The following is a 20,271-nucleotide window of genomic DNA, read 5'->3' as shown; positions in this document are numbered from 1 at the left end:
CCTCTCCTGTCCAAGCCCACCAGGACGCTGACTTCTTCTCCCCCACTCCCTTCAGACACTCTTTCCCCCTTTCTTCCTGCTGGATCTTGTGGCTGGTGGATCCCTCCCCAGTTGGGCTCACTGGGTAGAGGAAGGAGCCAGGTATGGAAGATGAAACAAACCCCCCGGGGGTGAGGGAGACTGTGGGCATCAGAAGGGATGACAAAGGCAGAAAGAACCAGAAGAGATGCCAGAGGCCTAGACATGGGCAGAAGGAGGGGTGGGGGAACCAGATCACTTTGCGGGCAGCAGGCAGGCCGTGCCCAGTCCCTGCACATCGTCTGCCTCCCCCACTGAAGCAGCTCTGCTCCGCCAGCCTCGCTTGGCCCTTGGCCCCTGAGCCCGTTCTGAATGTTTTCCTCTCCATTTGACCCAGGGCCTGAACAGCATGTTCGAGGTGTACCTGGTGGGGAACAACTCCCACCACTTCATCATCTCCCCTACCTCAGTCCAAGGGAAGGCGGACATTCGTATCCGGGTGGCCATCCCCCTGGACTATGAGACTGTGGACCGCTACGACTTCGATGTAAGGCCGCACTCACCATCTCCTCAGCTGGGTTGCAGGGTTTCAGGGGAAGTGGGGTGGGGGTGGTGACACAGTCCTTTTAAATAGCCCCTTCTACCTTTCCCCATTCTTTCCTTGTGGGTCTGACTCAGAGAAGCCCACAGAGCCATGGCAAGGGCTAGGCTGAGCCTCCCCTTTACAAGAAGGACAAGGAAATGTCCAGGAATTGAGTGGAATTTTACCGGCCGCCACCTTGGCCTCAGAAGCCCATCAAGAGCCTCTACTTCCCAGCACCAGCCCCTGCCCAGCCCGCATCAGCCCCTCCCTTCCCAGCAGAATCAGTGGCCATTCTAGCACTGTGAACACTGATGGAAGGACCCACAGTAGCACACCTGGAATGGACAGTGACTTGGACAAGTGCTCTGGGTTGGAACTGTAAACGTCCCAGGGGGACTTATGGGGACGAGGGCTTTGGGAGCATGTGGGTGCTCACTGGGACCCCTGTTCTGCACACCCAGCTCTTTGCCAATGAGAGTGTGCCTGACCACGTGGGCTATGCCAAGGTGAAGATCACCCTCATCAACGAGAATGACAACCGGCCCATCTTCAGCCAGCCACTGTACAATATCAGCTTATATGAGAATGTCACCGTGGGGACCTCTGTGCTAACCGTCCTGGTGAGTCCCCACATTCCTGCAGGGCCACTGAGCTCTGGGGCAGACCATGAAGAGGCAGCCAAAGGGGTTTTGCCCAAGGAGTTGGGGCAGTCTGGAAGGGGTTGCCCCCAAGTCCCCAGAGATGTGGTGGTAGAGTATGAATGCACCTGGACTTCATGATGGGGTCCTCTTGGCCAGGGCAGCAGTGTGGAAAAGGGACTGACCTGGGGAGGATGAGACGGCCAAGGACGCTTTGGTTTTCTGCCTTGTCCCTGAAAGGGACTATGCCTGAGTGAGCCAAGATCCCTAGAGGTGCACTGTGATGGGGACAGGTGCCAGCCACTCTGAGGAGGGTGACCCTCCCTGTCTAAGCACAGGTACCAAGGAAGAATGGGCTCCTTGACAGTGGCTGAATATCCCCAGTTGCCCCCTGGCCAGGACTTTGACAAGGTGTCCCTCCCAATGTCCATTAGTATCAGTACTCTTGGTTACAAGACACGCAAACTCTATAGGTGGTTCAAACAAAAAAAGGATTGGCTTATATAAGTGATTTCAGGTATGGCTGCATCCAGACACTCACTTGAGTAGAAATCTAGCTACAGATTTCTGGTATAAATCTAACACCAGGCTCTGCTGTTTCATATTGGCAGAGAGGGACACCAACACCCCTAGGCTTACTTCTTACCAATTTGTCAACTTTAGTAGGAGAAAAAGTATTCTTTTTCAGAAGTTCCAGCAGAAGTCCCAGAGCTGATTCTCATTGGCCTAGCTTATTAGGTTATCTTGGAACCAGTCGTCTTGATTCTGATATCCCAGAGATGGGTCATACTCCCCCTAGTGGCGCAGGGGTTTGGGTCAGCCCCATCCAAATTATATGGGCTGAAAATGGGAAAAGGGGTTCTCCAAGGGGCTTCCGTTACCAGAACAAAGATGATTGGTTGCTGAGCAGATCAAGGTGGTAGATGTGTGCTGCACAAGCTCAGGGGCTCGCCCATAGTAGGTGTTCAATAAACCTCCCTGCTGCCCTTCCCTATCCACTCAGGGGCCCCCAGAGTCCACGCTCCCACTTCTTGCTCCATGCTCACTTGGAGCAGAGACATTGTCTGCTGATCCCAGGCCCCCTACTCCGAAGTGTGTTTACTCTACAGACAGATGGTATGAAACTATACTGAGCCCCCAGGCCCTTCCCATATGACAGTTATTAATATTTCAAACAGATGTTTAGCTAGGCAGGCATCAGACATAAACAATAAGACTGCTGCGGCTGTTCGCTCCCGTACTGCTTCCCCAGCCTGGGGCTCTGCTGGCTTTTACCAAGGTGCTCTTTGCAGTCAGTCACCTGGTGCCTGAGGCCCCATGGACCCTCCTGCAGCCTCTAGGGCCCAGCCAGAGAGCAAATGCCAGAGGCTCTGGCCTTCTGGAGAGGGTCTTCAGCCCCCAGGCCACCTTCAAATATCAGGGTGAAGGATGCCTAAATAGCCTGCGTTTCAGGGGCTTCACACATAGGCCCTATCGCCCACCCCCATCCCCTGCCCCCCCACAGGCCGGGGACCACGTGGCAATTATTCAGATGTCTGGTCCAGGCTTGGCAGGTGTCCAGGGATTCCTTCCTGGCATTCTTGCTTGGGGTGGAGGGTCTCACTTTGCAGTCCCAAGTCCCCCCAGCCCTGGGGAAGGGTTGAGGGAGCCCAGGGACCTGGGTGGTGCATGAAGTGTGGGAAGGCACACCTCCTGGCTGGTGGCCAGCTGCTGGTGCCCGGAAGGATGCATCAGGCCCCATCCCGTCTGGGTTGACACTGGAGTGTAGGTCCTCAAACTGGGCTTCCTCAAGTGCTGGAGCACATCCTGGGCCTACATGGACCCCCGCCCAGTACCCACAACCTCTTCTCCAGGCCCTTTCCCAGGCCTTCTCTGGATATTTAGCAGATGTGTTCAGCCTCTTCTGTGGCTACCTGAGGGTCTCTACCAAGGGCCAGCTCACTGGCCAGCCTCCAGTTCCTGAGTCTGTCTAAGTCTTGCCCACCTCCTTCTTAACACCCTGCCCCAGGGGTTGTGGAATTGCAGATATGAGGGGGCTGTTTCACCAGTGATAAGCTCCAGCAGCAGGGCTGTGTGCCTAAAAGAGCTCTGGACCTAAAGTGAAATTGAACCCTGGTTTCCCTGCCTTTGCTGTGTGCCCATTTGCCTATGTCACCTCTAAGAGCCTTCATTTCCTTTTCTGCAAAATGGGCTTGAGACCTCCCAAGGCTGCTGTCAAGAGGTGCAAAGGATGGAGGGGACAGAATCCCCTGGGAGACACTCACACACCATCATTTCCCCATCTCTCCAAGGTGCTTCCAGAGCTCCTAGCAGGTAGCAGGCTTCGTGGTCATGCCACTCAGACCCACTGCCCTGCCCTGGCCTCCCCATCCCTGGAATTTCGCACTCAGACCTGAGGTCAGTCCCATTTCCTGACCCCACTTGCTGCAGGAAGAGCTTAAGTTATAGATGCCTGCTCAGGGACTGTAAAATTCCTTCTCCTTGACCTTTTCTGAGATGTTATTAAAATGTTTCATGGGCAGTTGTATCAGAAAAAAAAAATGAAGAAAAGGAAAATGTTTTAATTTGCACTAAAGGCTAGGGCAGAGCCTGCTGCAAGGGGCCTGCCCAACTCCCACCCAGACATGGCCCTGCTTCTGTGGCTTATCACCTGTCCTGGGGGAAAACAGCACTTTTATAACAGGGTGGGGATGCTGAAATAGGAGGGGGCTGCCACCTCCAGCCTGGGCATCCCAGCTGGGAAGGAAGGGCTGGACGTCTCCCAGCCCAGGTGCTGAGCCCCTTATAGCCCCCAGTTATAGCAAAATGGATTTCCACTGGAGGAGGTGAAAGGGTAGGGACCTAGAGGTCAAAGGCTTGACCTTGAGTGTTGACTCTGCTCCCACCCAGCCACTTGGATGACTCAGGCAGAAGCCGCTTCCCTTCTCAGCAACTCATCTATAAAATGAACAAGATGGATTAAAATGTGCCTGTGGTCCCTTCCAGACCTAGTGCCTGGAGTAATCATGCCCAGAGGCAGGGGTGTGGGTGAGATGATCCCTGAGGACTGCTGCTGCTCTTACTACTGAAACTATAACACCCTTTCAACAGTGTCATTATTGAGAACTAGCTGTAAACCATGCACTTGACATGCATTATTCCTAACCTAGGTAATTGCTGCTGTTCTCATTTTACTGAGGAGGAAACTGAGGTTTAGGGAGGCTAAAGTAACTTGCTCAGGGCTACTGAGTGAGTGAACTGAAATTCACAAAAAGACAGCCTGACCCCAAGCCATGGGCTCTTAACCATTAGGTTCCCCATCCAAGAGGCTCCGCGTTGGGTCAGTGACCCTCTCATTTCGGTAATGTGCAGAGCTGAGAGGAAAGTGCTCTTTGTAGGACCCACATAGATGGGTCACAGGATTGCTACAGGCACTGTGTCTCTGGGTGACACTCCAGAGCCTCAAGAACTACTGGCACCATCAGGTGCATTGCCAGCACTCTAGGTCCTGAGCTACTCAGGGTCAGAGCTGGGTGAGCTACTTGTCACTGATGCGAAGACCAGGTGAGGGAGACTTGAGCGTGTTGCCCAGGGAAATGGGAATCCACGGCAGCCTAGAGATGTCTTCATTAGGAAAGCCTTCATGGAAAGAGCAAGGATGCAGGATGAAAGTCAGTGGGAGCTGGGCTTCTGAATGGTGACCTCACAGGAGAGGGATATGCAGAGGCACATGCACCCATATGTGCACATGGGCATGTGGGGCATGCTTGTGAGGGGTGGGTGCACACACAGGTGTGCTCTTATGTCTGCATGTACATGTGTATCAACTATATGCACTCAGAAGTATGTGTACGTAATACGTGTTTGTGTGTGCAGGTTCCTGAATGATGTTGGTGGCTACCAATCCTCTAGGTTGCATGGTTTGTCCCCTCATATCCTCAGGCTGCTCTGATTCTTGCCTTCCAATCCTGCCTCCTGATCTGACCACAGGAGTCAGGTAGAACCCTATGGGGTGTCTTCCTGGGATTCTGCTAGGCTTGGGGAAGCCCTGCAGCCTGACCTATTGGTATCTGGAAACTAGTGGGGTTTTGGGTGCCACTGGACAGTAGGAGAGCAATCCACCATTCAGTCAACAAATGTTTTTTGAATACCTGCTATGTGCTAGGCACATGGCCCTGAGGACATAATGGTGATGTGAATCTTGCCCTCATGAAGTTTATAGTCTCTTGGGAAAGCCTGGTATTCATACTAAGAAATGAATCTTTACATTAAGTATTACTTGATATGATGGAGTGATCAGGAAGCTATAAAAACCTCTAACAGGACACCCGACTTGACTGGGATCAGGGAAGGCTTCCCCGTGGAAGTGGCAATCAAGTAGGCATTAATAGGTGAGTGATGGGGGGGAAGCACATTGGAGAAAGTAGAAATAGCATATGCAAAAGCCCTGTGACTGGACTGCAGTGAGGGGCATGTGCTGTGCAGAGAGGTGGAGTCCTGCTCTTTGAGGCAAATGGGGCTCAGCTGTTTCTATTTCTCCTGAATTGCCACCCACCCCAAAATAATCACTGAGCTGCTGTTCTGATAGTGGAAAAGTCCTGTATCAAAGCATCCACATTCTCTTACCCATTCCATACTGGTGGCCCATGGCAGGCATTTGGGAAACACCTGGCAGAAGTAGTATATGGGACGTGCAAGGAGCCAACATGGCCTCCTGAAGTAGGGGGCTCACGTCCCCCAGATATACTAGCTCTGTGTCCCCTGGGGCAATGAGAGAGGGATGCTGAGGGGGAGCAGCAGCTAGAGGGAGGTTACTCCTGGTGCAGGTCTCACTGCACTCCCAGTCCTCTCCCTGCTCCAGGGGGTGGGGCACAACAGGAATGGGCAGAAGATGAGCTGTCAGACAAGACAGGATTCCTCTCCAGGCAGAGAAATAAAAACCAGAAGGAAAGGAACATAAGAGCCCTGACTTGACAGGTGTGGGGCCCCAGAACCAGCTCACGGTTTGCTTAGCCCAGGGATAGAGTGCCACATCTCAGCTCCATGCAGACAGAGTGGCCCTGTGGAAGCTGAAAGGCACAGCTCCCCAAAGTCCTTGGGAGGCTGGTAGTGTCTTAGGCAAGGGCAGGGTCACGAGTCCTGTTCTGCTGTGGGCTGGTCACTCTCTCTGGGACTTGGTTTTCTTCCCTTCAAGTGGGGAATGTTATGCCTGCCCAGCCCACATGGCTGGGTTGTTGGTAGACACCAGAGTGGTGATGTGAATGTAAATAGTTAAGGGCTTACAGACCTGAGGAGTGGTTTTATTATCATTGGCCTAACGGACCCAGTCTGGCTGCCCTCTACCCCTTCAGCCTATGTGAAAGCCCTGCTCTGCCAAGGTGGGCCCTTGACTGGGCACTTAGCCCATTTCCTCCTCTGTGACCCTGAGAGGTACCCTGATGGGGCTCTGTCTGGGAGGGATACTGTGAGAACGGTGTGGGACAGCTCATGAGGGTGCTCGGCACAGAGCCTGGCTGGGAGCACACTCAGACAATGTCGGCAAGTCACACTGGACCCCTGGCTGAGCCGTGGCAGAGCAGAGACACCACACTCAGTGTCATGGCCCTGCCGCGGGCAGCCGTGTAGCCTGGACAAGTTACTAAGCTGCTGGGGCCCTGTGTCCTCGTTGTAAAGTGAAATGATCAGGCCAGGTGCTGCCTCAGGCTCCATGAGGCTCTAATTCCAACTCACTCTGCCTTGCAGGAAAGGAGAGTCACTCTTGCTGTTTAGTTTCATTCCCAGTGACACAGACATGCTTCCCACCCTCTGGAGGTCCCCCACCTACCCACCAGCCCCTAGAGCTCCCTCACCTGCCCCTCCATCTCCCAGCCCCATCTGGGAGTTTGCAGAAAATTCCCAAAGCCTCTCCATCCTAAAGCTGACCAGCTGTTCCTGTTTGTCCAGCCTGGCCTCATCAACAGAGACAGACCTGCTGCTGTTTGTCCCCTTCTCTCTCTCCTCTGCGAGTACTGCTGACTCCAAAAGGAGAAGGTGTGTTGCAGTCACTGCCCCAGGCCGGCCCTGGTACCAGCCAGCCTCAGTTCTGGAGGGCTTCAGATGGAGTGTGCCTCTTCCCCACCTCTCAGACACCCAGGGCTCCTTCATATGAGGACTCAGAGAACAACCACCCCCTCCCCTTTTTCTGAATCCAAAGAATCTCACCCAGGCCTCACCCCAGCTGCTGGGAACCTGATGGCCCAGCCAAGTGGTCGGGAAAGACTGGTACCCTGCCTCAGCCTCAGGTGGTGCTCCTTGGTTTCTGCTTCTCTGCAACACGAGGGAACACCTCTCAGCTTGATCAGCCCCTGCTAGCAGGAACCTTGGCTGGGAGCAAGGGTTTAAACCTAGGGAGACCCAGGTTCAAATCCTGCCCCTACCCTTGCTGGCTCAGTGAGCCTGGGCAGATGCTCGGTTGTGTGTGACCTTCAGTCGCCAGTATTTGCTATGGGGATGATAATAACATTCCATGATTAAGAGAAATGATGCATTTAAAGCACTTGGCACATTGGGAAGCCCTAGGTAAATGACAGCTGGGATTGCTACTGCTATTGTTCTTATCCATCACATTCAGGGGTCAGTGGCACTTCGGAGAACACTGGCTCTTAAACTTAGGACCCTGAGTTCCTGGATTCTCTGCCTGAGGCTCCAACTTTTGGAGTCTGGGTCCTCCAAAAGCTGGGTACTGGGTCCTCTCAGTTGGCACACTGGTTGAGTTCTTGTCTATGTCAACCCTGGGAATCTAACACTCAGGCCCCAGCCTAAAAGAGTAGAAGAGAGAGAAAGGTTAAGGAAGGATGCAGGAGGGGAACGAGTCTCCAGGCGAGGTGGGCAGCAGATGTGACAGGAGGGCTGGCTTCGTGAGTACATGGCCTGGGCATTTGCTTAGTGACCTAGACTAGAAGGGCCCCACATTTGGTTTGAGGCACTGCTGTGGCCATCTTGAAATGCTGAATATTTGATCAAGGGGCCCTGTTCCCTGCAAATTATGTAGCTTGTCCTGGGTGTATGACGTTTATAATTCTCAGCCCAAAGGAACTCCATGGTTCTTCGCTGTTTCCATCCGTTCCCATGTTCAGTCAGCACTCAGCAAGTGCTTGCTTTGCGCCATGCTCCCAGCAAGGGCCTGTGGTACTTGTTTCAGTTCCTATTGTTGCATGAGAAACTCCCCCAAACTTGGCTGCCTGGAAGCAGGCATGGCAGGGCTACAATATGTACCCAAGGTCAACTAACAAGTCAATGGCAGAGATGTTTGAGTCCCAGACCTCATAACCCCACATTTCATTGTGCCAAGTTCTGCCGCATATCCCTTCTGGCAGTGAGCCCCCCTGGAAGACTGCTGGCTGGGGAGCCCCACGGCCTGGGTTCTAGGCCACTGACTTGCTATGTAACCTTGTGCAAATATCACTTCATCCCTGGGCCTCTGCCTCCTGCTCAGTCCAAGGAAATGATAGACCACATGCCCTCTGAATGCCCTTCCTAGGGCAGGCTAATGCTACCTCTGTGAGAGGCTTGTCTGCCCTGACCACTGATGGAAGAGAGTAACAATGCTACACTCCCCCACCCACCCAGCTATACTTACCCCATGGCACTTATCCCCGTTCGACATGCTCTGTATTTCATTGTTCATCATCTGTCTTCTGTCCCTGGAATGCACAGGAACTTTTGTCTGTCTTGTTCACTACTGTCATTCTATGCCCTTGATAAATAGTCACTGAGGAAAAGGGAATGGCAGTTGTATCTAGAGTGGGGGAGCTCTTTGCCCCAGAGAGTGGGGAGTCCTGCTGTGGGAGGGGCAGTGGGGAAGGCTTCTGCAAGGGAGAGCCGGGAGATTACAGGGGGCACCCAGCCCTTCCCACAGCTGCCAAGGAAATAGGGTCAGCTCTGGCTCCCCTGTATGCAGAGCCAAGCTGAGGGGCTGGGTGCATTTCAGGCTCAGCTTTACAATCCCTGCCCTGAGTAAGACTGGGAGGCCCGGATGATCCTGGGGTCACGCCTCAGGCAGGTAACATCACCTCCCTGGGTCTCGGTTTCCTCCCTTATAAAATGGTTGGCAGGGGGTGGTAATTCCCATCTCAGCAAGGTTGTGGAGTGGTGCATGGAAAGGCCATTGTCCAGGGGCCACACAGCAAATGATTGGACAGTTGTACAGTGCCTGCTGCAGGCTAGGCATCCAGAGCTCTCTCTTCTCTCAGCTGTTCTCAAACAGTGACCTCTCTCTGCTTCTGATAGCATTGGTTCAACTTGATTCTATCATTATGTAAAGCTGGTGACACAAATTGCCGACATGAATTATTAGTAGGTCTGGGAGATGAACACAAGCCAACAAGTCAGCCTTGTCCAGATACCTTAGCAAAATCCAGCAGAGGCAGGCAGGTCACTGCAGGTAAGAACAAAGCTCACTTCCTTACTGGAAGGCACCTCTTCCCCTCTTCCCCCTCCTGGATGGCTGCTGGCCCCCCTACCTCAGGTAGTCTCTCCCCACCCCTCTCCTGACACCCCTCACCGTGCCATCTTAATTGATCTCATTGTTCTCCAATCCCTTGAGACCTGAGACTCCAGCTGTGCTTAAACAGAACAAAATCTCTTCCAATTTCCCCACCGTTTAAAAGAAAATTGAATATCTGCAGCCTGGGGAGGGAAAGAGGGAGACTAAAGACACTCACATACTAGTAAATAGTATGTCACCTTGACCAGCCAGCCCTGCAACCGAGCCAGCCTGGAAGGCCTTTGTAGCCATACTCTCCCCACTTTTGGAAGTGTCTAGGCTGTTCTTCGGGCCCCTTTAATCTGTCCATCGGTTGAGCTCCAATCAGGGGTCCTCTTTGGTACTGGCCAGGAGCTGGGAGAGAGCTGAGCTGGCTCACTGTGATTGACAGATCTGAGCTCCTCTGCCTGTCAGGCCTCAGTGCTCCTGGGCTGTGTTTATCACTTTAATCTAAATATCAATCCGTAAACCGAAATGGGGTGGAATGAGAGGTAGAACAGGCGCTAAGGAGAGAGAATGCAGCTGGCTGCTGCCTGCCCACCAGCACCCTGGGCTTCTGGAAGGAGCTGCAGCAGGGCCTGAGGGTTGGGAGGCCTCTGATGCTGCAATGCTGGGTCAAAATGGAAAGTTGGGGCTCCCCAACCTGTGCCCCTGAGGTGGATTGTCCTGGACCTTGTTTAAGGTCTGATGGTTTTCAGCCATTTAGTGGTTCAACTAATTGATTTTTGGCAAATTGATCTAAAGCCCCTTTGCCTGTCAAGCCCCTGAAGCCTCCCGCATTGGTGCCCAGGATCCCACATCCCTGATGGAAGCAGCCCCGCTGCTGACCTTTGCCCTTTTGCCAACACATTGAGAGTACACTGCTCATCATCACAGGCCTAGTGAGCAGGTGGTGTGAGCTTTGCAAATGCCAAACACTTTATAATATATGAATCATCTCTTCTGTCCCCATTATACAGAAGAAAGAAATGAAGGCCCAGAGAGATAAGTAACCCGCCCAGGGTTGCAGCTAGTGAGTGGCTGAGCCAGGATTTAAACCTGAGTGTGCTTCAGAAATCCCTGGAGCCCCTTGCCAGTCACATTAGGTGCCCACGCCGGGGTCCAGCCACCTTCACAGTCTGGGGAGGTGGGCTGAGCACTAGCCTGGGAAATAGGAGCTGCTCAGTCTCAGGGTGACCCTGAGCAACTTCCCAGTTCCCAGGGCCTCGGAGTCCTCACCTGTAAAGTGAAAGGGTTGTGCCGGACACTCTCTAAGGTCCCCTGAGCCAACAGCGTGCGGCCACCTGCCTCTAGACAGTCCCTGTCTGTGCCAAGAGCCTGTGATTCCCTGTGCTCTGAGCTGTCAGAGTACCCTTCCGTAGATTAGCTGCTGATTGTTCCTGCTCAAACAGTTGCTTAAAGGACACCAGAGTGAAGAAAATGGCGCCCCAGGGCAAGGGGACAGTGGGGAGCTGTAAGACTGGCCAGAGCAGAATGAGCTCATAAATGCAGTAAGCCGAATGCCTGGACAAAGGCTACGTGTACCATGTGCTAGGAAGGTTATCCCTGGGTCAGAAGACAGGGGAGGGGTGGGCCCGGAGCAGCCTAGGCCTGAGAGTGTAACCCAGGAGCAGTTGGACAAAAGACAGAGGGAGGGAGGAGGGAGGGACCCACAAAGGTTTAGGTAGAAGGTGAGCTGGGCCTGTGGGTTTGGAGGGGCTTAATCTTGCTATGCAATCCTTGTAGGAGGGGATGGCAGCTCTGATTCCAGCCAGCTTACTTCTGGAGTGGCTCAAAGTCTCCTGTGCCCATTGGTTAGTTTAGTGGTTTTCAGAAAAAATTTTTTACCATGATCCATAATAAAAATTGATTTAACTTTGTGACCCAGGACACACTCACATATCCATATCTAGAACAAAACAATACTTCCTTACTATAGGCTATGATGCATTCTAGTATTTTCTATTTTATTCTGGTAGATTTCATTTTTTTATGAGAACTTTTAAGGTCTACTCTCTTAGCAAGTTTTAAATATACAATATAGAATTATTGACTATAGTCACCATGCTATATGTTACATCCCCAGGACTTGTTTATTTTATAACTGGAGGTTTGTCCCTTTTACCCCTTTGCCCACCCCACCCCCACATCTCTGGCAACTGCCAATCTGTTCTCTGTATCTATGAGCTCAGTTTTGGTTGTTGTTTTTAGATTCTACCTGCAAGTAAGATCATACAGTATTTTACCTTCTCTGTCTGATTTCTTTCAGCATAATGCCCTCAGTGTCCATCCATGTTTTCACAAATGGCAGGATTTCCTTTTTTATAGCTGAGAATATTCCATAGTAAATATACACCACATTTTCTTTAACCTCTCATCCATCAATGAACACAGGTTGCTTCCAAATCTTGGCTATTGTTAATACAGTAATGAACATGGGGATGCATATATCTTTTTGAGTGCATGTTTTCATTTTTTTCTGATAAGTATCCAGAAGTGGAATTGTTGGATCAATGGTACTTCAATTGTTAATATTTTGAGGAACCTCCATATTGTTTTCCGTAGTGTCTGAGCAAATTTGCATTCCTGCCAACAGCACACAGAGGTTTCCTTTTCTCCATATTCTTACCAATGCTTTTATTTCTTGTCTTTTTGATAATAGCCATTCTAACAGGTGTGAGGTGATAGCTCATCGTGGTTTTGATTAGTGACGTTGAGCATCTTTTCATGTACATGTTGGACTTCTGTATGTTGTCTTTGGAAAAATGTCTATCCAGATCCTTTGCCCATTTTTTAGTCAGATTGTTTGTTTATTGCTGTTGAGTTATATGAGTTCTTTATATTTTTTGGATATTAACCGCTTATCAGATATATGATTTGCAAATATTTTTTCCCATTCAGTAGGTTGCCTTTTCATTCTGTTGATGGTTTCCTTTGCCATGCAGAAGGTTTTTAATTTGATGTAGCCTTGTTGATTTTTTAAGACATCCATGAGATGTCTTAGAATACTGCCTTTTCTCCCAGTAAAGAGAAAACAGGGTGAGCCGTTGTTATTACCTGCATAGTTCTTATCAGCTGGAGTTGCTGCATCTGTAAAATGGGATTGTGACCCCTGTCTTGCTAATTGTTTTAAGGATTAGGGACAAATCTTGTCAGGATGCTTTTTTTTGTTGCTTTTGCTTTTGGAGTCAGATACAAAAAACCATCACTAAGACCACTGTCAAATAGCTTGCTACATATATTTTCTTCTAGGAGTTTTATGGTTCCAGGTCTTACATTCAAGTCTTTAATCCATTTTGAGTTGATTGTGTGTATCATATAAGACAGTGATCCAGTTTCATTCCTTTGCCAACATTTATTAAAGAGATTGCCTTTTCTCTGTTGTATATTCTTGCCTCCTTTGTCATATATTTATTGACCATATATGTGTGGGTTTATTTTGGGGCTTTCTGTTCTGTTCCATCCATCTATGAGTCTGCTTTTATGCCAATGCTATATTGTTCTGATCATTGTAGCTTTGTTATATATTCAAAATTGAAGAACATGGTGCCTCTAGCTTTGTTCCTCTTACTCAAGATTGCTTTGGTTATTCGGGGTCTTTTGTAATTCCATACAAATTTTAGGATTATTCTAGTTCTCTGAAAAATGCCATTGAATTTTTTATAAGGATTGCTTTGAATCTGTAGATTGTTTTGGGTATGGGCATTTTAACAATACTAATTCTCCAATCCATAAGCCTGGAAATATCTTTCTGTTCATTTGTGTATTCTACAGTTTCTCTCACCAATGTCTTACAGTCTTCATCCTCAATTCCATTTTAGTATGTTCTTTTTTTTTCTGCTAGATTTCATTTTTAGAATGCTAGTATGACCCACTAAACTGATTTCATGACCAACTAATTCATGGTAACCTAAGTTTGAACGTCTCTAGAAGAAGCCTTCTCTATATTACTGTGTAACTATACTGATGATGATGATGATGTCATCGCATGTTTCTCACACCCACATTCCAAGCTGCAGAAAGGAGGAAATGAAGAAGGGCTCCCTCTCTCCCTTTTAAGGAGACTTCCTGGAAATGTCTTACAAACTCCTGCTTTTATTACATTGGCTAGAACTTAGTGATATGGCTTATCTAAAAAGCAAGATGGGAATTGCAGTATTTTAGCTGATAGTGTGTGCCATCTAAAAATCACAGTTTTTGTTAGTTGGAAAAGGGAGCATGGATGTGTAGTCTCTGCCAAATAACCTCTTTGTGCCTCAGGTTCCTTTACTGGAAAATCATGGTGGTGACAGTTCCTTATAGATTTGTTGTGAGGGTTCAATGGTATAATGAGAACTTTGGCACAGTACCTGACAGAGAATAGGTGCTAAACTAATGATAGGTACTAATATCAAGTGCCAGGCAGCAAGCTAAGCACCTTGCATGTGTTACCTCATTGAATCCCCACGACAACCTGAAGAGGTAGAAATTAGCCTCTCCATTTTATAAATAAGAGCATTAAGATTCGGAGAAGTTAAATATTTGCCCAAGGTCACATCCATGGAAGAGGCAGAGCTGAGACGTGAATCCTTGTCTCTAGGATGCAAAGTCCTTTCCCTTAACCATGGGGCAAAACAGCCTCTTCATGGAGACTCAGTCCCTCCCTGAGAGCCTGGCAAAACTGTGAGGCCAAGAGGTATGGCCAGAAGCGAATTGAACTTGACACGTCTAGGATAAACCCAAGGCTAGAGTTCCCTCTGCTTACCCAGCCACATGCAGGAGGTACCCACACCCAGAGGAGGAACAAGACCAGGACAAAAGATCCCTGTAGACTCCCATTGTAATAGGACATCTGGAATTGGTATCTGGAAGATCATGGTCTTGGATTTGCTGAATGACCCTGGGCAAGCCCATTTTCTCTGTGAGCCTCACTTTTTCCAACTGCAAAATGGAGAGAATGCTACTGGTGTCTGGGGTCACTTTTAGAATGGTGTGGTCAGAGTTTCACATTCCTTAGGAAGCAGGTCTTCATAATGAAAGGTGTCACTGTCCTCTTGGAGCGCTTCTGTCTGTGTTAGGGCATATCCGGACTACTAAGGGTGGGGTGGGCAAGGGAGTGAGGGAACCCCAATGTGCTGAGATGGGAGCTGCTTCTCAGGCGTGAGTGCCCACAGCACGTCCTCCCCACCCTGCTCTCACATGGGAAATTTGACTATCTCACCATCAAGCCCAGGGCTAGACAGGCCCAGGTAAGTGAGGGCTGGGGCTGCAGCCCTTTACTGGTCTCAGAGATCAGGGGTGATTTATAGTTCCTGCATCAGACTTTGACCTTAATTTCTTTTGTCGTCGTGGGGCTGTAAAATTCATTAGGGACCCGCAGGCGGAGTGATGGAGATGTCAGGTGGACAATCATGTGGGTATTTAATCTATCAGATAGATGTGTGGCTTGCCATTTAGGGAGACAACAAGAGAATGTGGAATCAATCCGGTTCATTAGCGAGCAGCAGGTGCTGGCCCAATCAGTGCCCACCAGTGGCAACAAGCATGGGGATGTGCTGCCTGGGCTCCAAGTCCCCTTGGAGAGAGGACGAGTCCTGGTGCGTGGGTGGGACCAGCCCTAACCAGGAACCTCTCCCCACCTTCCCAGTAGCTGGAGCTGCCTGTTGCATCCCATGGGGGCAGGTGACTCGGAACAGGGGCGCACTGGTGACATCCAGTAGTAGGAGGGAGGCATTCCCAGCCATGGTTTGGTTGTACCCCCAGGGGGTTGATTGAACTGTCTTTTCTTCCCTCCTTCTATCTCCTTGTACTAAAGGTCCCACTTAACTGAGCCCCAGCCATGGTATCTGTCCCCATCTCGCTGGCACCCTCCCCTTCTCATCCTTCCACCACATAATCCCAGCTCGATAACTGGTCTGAGAGAGGCCCTGAGGCCCTTCTGACTGTGAATGTCTCCTTACTCCCAACCAGCCAGCCAGCCAGCCACCCTCCCTCTCCTGGATCCCTGGGAAATGGCTTTCTGCCTCCCAATTTTCTTTGTTTATTGGTCAGATGTGCTTTGTTTTTTAGAAGTCACTCAGTTGAGTCTTCCTCAAACTCAAGGGGTGGGGTGTCATAGGAGGGTTAGGGGCTAGATATTTTATTTCTCTTTGCTTTGTGCATGTGAATGTCAGACTAGGATTCAAAGCCCAGCTCTGCCAGTGACAACCGCGAGCCACTGGCAGCTGTGAGGCTGCAATTACTTCATCTGCTCTGTGGTGTGCCCGGCGTCGAGCCTCAGGCCTGTGTCTGAGCTCTGGCTTCCCCAGAAGCAAACCCTGAGACTAGGACTCAAGGGCCAGCAGTTTTCTCTGAAGGTGACCCAGGAAACTCAGGTGGGAGTGGAAAGTGAGACAAGGTCACTGAAGGGGCCGTTGTGAAGCCAGTTACCATGGGGGGTTACTGCTGATCAGCCCACTGGGAAATCTGGCAGAGAGGGGAGTCATCCCACCTCAGGGCAAGGAGGCTGGGGAACTGACCCATGGACTCCCAGCCCCCACTAAGTGAGGGCCTCTGGGAAGTGGACTCTCCATCGTGCCAGCTGCATCCTTGAGAAGAGCCTGTAGACTGAGAGCAGCAGAGTTCCTCCCCCTAACGAAGCCCCTGGTGGGCACAGGTGAGCGCTGAGGGCTGAGTGTGGCACCGGCAGCTTCTGCCACAGTCCAGCACTTTCTGTGTCTATCAAATGAGGGTAGTATTAGTACTCATAGAATGGGAGTGGACATGAAATGTGCTAATACAGTGAGTGAACACACAGATGTCTTAGAATACTGCCTTTTCTCCCAATAAAGAGAAAACAGGCTGAGTCGCTGTTATTATCTGTGTAGTTATTGTCAGCTGGAGTCACTGCATCTGTAGAATGGGATTGTGACCCCCCACTGGTCCTGTGAATTGTTTTAGGATTAGGGACAAATCTTGCCAAGATGCTCACACAGTGCTAAGCCCTCAGGTGAGGCTCAGGAAGCTCATTTTCCCTGTCTCTGAGGTGGGGGGCCAGTAACCATCCCCTGGGCAGTTCCAGCAGCTCCCCAGCAGGAGGGCTGGGGACCACCAGGCAGTGGCAGGTACTGGGCGCAGGCAGCTGACAGCCCTTGACATACTGTAATTGCTTTCCCACGAGGACTCCTTTAAGCACAGAGCTGCTGGCCAGAGCAATTTGCTCCCTGTCAATTTTTATTTCCAGGTTTTAAAATAAAATAAAGAGAAATAAAGAAGGGGGTGGAAGAGCCCAAGAACACCAAGTCTGCAATAACAAACAAGCAGGAAACCCACACCCTGAGTGCACCTGTCAGCCTGATTCTCCTCCCTGCTCGCCCTGCCCGAGGACTGTGTTAATACGCAGGCTTGGGCCTGGCTCCCACAAATCACCCTCTTCTGCAGGGCTCAGCGCCACTTGCCCTCCACATCCACCTGGCCCAAGCTGGCGCAGTCCAGATGGGAGGGCTGGTCTGAGAGGGGCTCAAGGGAGCATGTGTGTGGGGCTGGGGGCTGGAACAAGAGAGCAGTTAGACTGGGCATGGGAATATTAATACTTGCTCCCCTGAGAAAGTCCTTAGGAGCCAGGTGGCACTGGTCTAATGCTCCGTGCACATAGAACCATCTTTAGTCCTCACAGTGACCCTGTGAGGGAGGTACTGTTACTAGCCCCATTTTACAGATGAGGAAACTGAGGCCTAGAATACACATTACTGTGGTTGTTCCTTCCTTTCTCGGGTTTCTTCCTCCCTCCTCTTCTCCCTCTCCCTTCCTTTTCCTGCCATTCCTCTTTATCTCCTTCGCCCTCTCCACTCTCTCCTCCTCCCCTCTCCTCCCCACCTATCATCATCCTCCTGTGCCCTTTCCTCCCTAGAGGTGTATCTACTTGAGTTTGTGACTCCTGGCTTCTCACTAGTAGCTGTAAGTCATCAAATATAATCTCATTGATCTATTCACTTGGCTGCTGTTGTTTGAGGGCCTCCTGTGTGCCTGGCACTAAGGATGCTGGGAATCCTGGGGAACAAGGCAAATCCAGGTCCTGCCCTTATGAAGCTTACATTCTGGTGGGAAGAGGCAGCTAGTAATGTTCACTTGGCTGTTCCTGCCCAAACCATGCCCTTTTCTTCACCACATGCACCCACCAGCCAGAACTGAGAGCACCAGCTGAGTCCAGCCACTTCCCAGCACGTCCCTGCCCACCCTGATCCAAGCCCCCACAGCCTCTCACCATTGCCTCTGCGAAGGCAGTAACAGTCTTCTCCTAGTGTCCTAGCTCCGTTAGTTCCTGCCCCACCGGCGCTTTTTCCCCAGGAGCCCTCTGAGTGAGCTTTTACAAAGTAAATTCTTTGCAAATGTAAATAGATCCTGCCAGCTGAGACCAGGGGCTGAGAAGATACCTACTGCAGATCTGGGAAGGAGCATTCCTGGTGAGGGAATAGTAGTATACTGTGCCTCCTCTCAAGCAGAAGCACATTTCTGACCCTCAAGGAGCAGAAAGTCCCGCAGAGATAGCAAAGAGGCTTTAACCCAAGTTCTGCTGTGGCTGTTAGAGGATGTAGAGGAGATGGGGTTGAGAGAGATCCTAAGGGCTTCTCTGCATTTGCTCCTATCATCTGTTAGTAATGTCTGCCATAGGCCAGGGTAATGGAGTGGTGGCCCCAGGTCTGTGCCAGAACATGAGGGAGAAAAAGCCCCCTTCCTTTCTCTGTAGCTCCAGCACTAGTGGGTCCCTTTCCTAACTGCCCTCCTACTTGGTGACTCCACCTTAGCATGTGCTCTGAGCCTCCAGCCCCAGCCTCCCCATAAGGCCTCATATGCGCTTAGAAGGCTAAGAGCAGAGCCCAGGGGCTTTCCTGAATGTATTTCTGCTCCTATAGTCCACAGCCTCCCCAAGTTCTCTCCTACGCCCTATTGTTCACTCCCTCTGGCACTGCCCACCCAGAATTCTCACCTGCTTATCCTCTACCTGAAGTTCAATGGGAAGCATTTTCCTTACAGCTACTGTCATTTCTTCTGCCCCCAGGAGTGTGACCATTCCCCCTGCACCAGGGACCCCCATGAAGGTGCTCAGAGCAGCAACTTCTAGCCAGACTGTATTTCTGCCTACTTAGCACCCACCATGTCCTCACCCATCAGCCCTGGCTTCCTTCTCAGACTAGGAGCCTCTTTCTGAAGATGACAAGGGAAACCGACACACCAAGCTCCTCTCCAGAAGGGTGAGGCAGACTAAATGTTTTCCTGCCCACTGGTTTTTGCCTTGTGTCCTAGAAAGAAGCAGAAATCCTCGTCCACAGCACCATTGCAGGGAGTGCAGGAACGGGGGGAGGATGGGGCCTCATGGATCTAATCAGGCCAAGTGAGGTGACCCCAGCCTCTGGGCTGCCGGGTTCCTCCAGCGGAGTCTCTCCCACCTCACGCCAGCCATCCCAGCCCCCCAGAGCCTGCAAGAGTGCAGTTAATCTCACATAGTTTAAAGAGTCATTCAGAGGGGCTCAGCAAATGATGAATGTGGAAAGCATTACCAGTGAAGCACCGGGGCTCCGTGGAGCTGTTTAAAAATGCATTCTCCCATGTAAATTTCTGCTCCATCAATCCTTATGACATGTCAAACATTGCTATTGTTTCCTGAACAAATTGTACCATGTGCCCTTCTCTGCAGATTTGTGCATGGGAGCAGAACTGCTTGCCAGTGCCACCACCGCCTGCCACTGTTGCTGGGACCCAGGGCTGCTGGGGAGGCAGCTGGGCCTGCCTTGCTTCAGAGCAGAAGCCCTGTGTGGGGCGTCCGCGCAAGCATGCGTGACAGGGGTGCAGGCCTGGTGGGGAGTGATTGAGTGTGTGCCTGCCAGCTGCCAGCCTGCCAGGAGAGGCACACAGGTGGCTGGGGAAGAGGTGTGGAGGGGCTGCAGGGGCTGAGACCAGGGTTGGGGTAGGGGTGGGGGTTGCTCAAGACAGGATGGGTGCAAGTGTGTGTGTATGTCTATGTGTGAGTGCGTAGCGGATGGGGTGTACCTGAGCTAGACAGAGAAAAGAGAAAAAGTTTCTGTGAGAGGGTGAGGGGGACATGGAGGCACTGGGGGCTTCATGAGACACAGTGACAGGAATAATGAGTGTGTGTGTGTGTGTGTCAAAGAGATAGGGAAGTGTGAGAACACAGGAAGAGAGAAGATGCAAGGACAGGACTCCAACTGTAAAGAAGGGTAGAGGGTGTTTAAAATCTGGCAAGCAGAGGGTGTCTGTCCCCAGGGAGGGGAATGGTGATCTCAGAGTGTAGCAGCACCCAGTGGGCGGTAGTTTGGAGGGAGACCTGGGAGAAGGCCAGAGAAGGCAGGAGTTAGGCTAGAGCATAAGGGCCAATGTCAGCAGGCAGGTGTCTGCAGGGCTCTGATGAGGTACACAGTGAGGTGCAGAGGTCCATGAGGACGCTGTGTCAGCAAGGTAAAGGGAGGCCCTTGGTCTAGGGCAAAGGAATGGAAGAGGGGACAGTGGCAGCTGTTTATTGTGAAAACAGGCAGGTCAGAAGGGAGTTCTTGAGGGGACAAAGAGATAGGAGGACC

At 51.0% G+C, this 20,271-nt stretch overlaps 1 protein-coding gene across 1 annotated transcript in view; it reads left to right on the top strand.

The window, feature by feature from the left end:
• LOC140850399 (cadherin-23-like) overlaps nt 1-20,271 on the top strand; it is a 298,275-nt gene that overhangs the window by 239,024 nt on the left and 38,980 nt on the right. Inside the window, exons 12-13 of the mRNA XM_073240888.1 lie at nt 416-565; nt 1,063-1,221. Of these exons, the coding sequence (XP_073096989.1) occupies nt 416-565; nt 1,063-1,221 (309 nt within the window). The remainder of the gene's footprint in view (nt 1-415; nt 566-1,062; nt 1,222-20,271) is intronic.

Source organism: Manis javanica, chromosome 7 (genome assembly GCF_040802235.1).
Source record: "Manis javanica isolate MJ-LG chromosome 7, MJ_LKY, whole genome shotgun sequence".
Lineage (NCBI taxonomy): Eukaryota > Metazoa > Chordata > Mammalia > Pholidota > Manidae > Manis > Manis javanica.
This window is presented reverse-complemented; position numbering and strand designations above follow the sequence as displayed.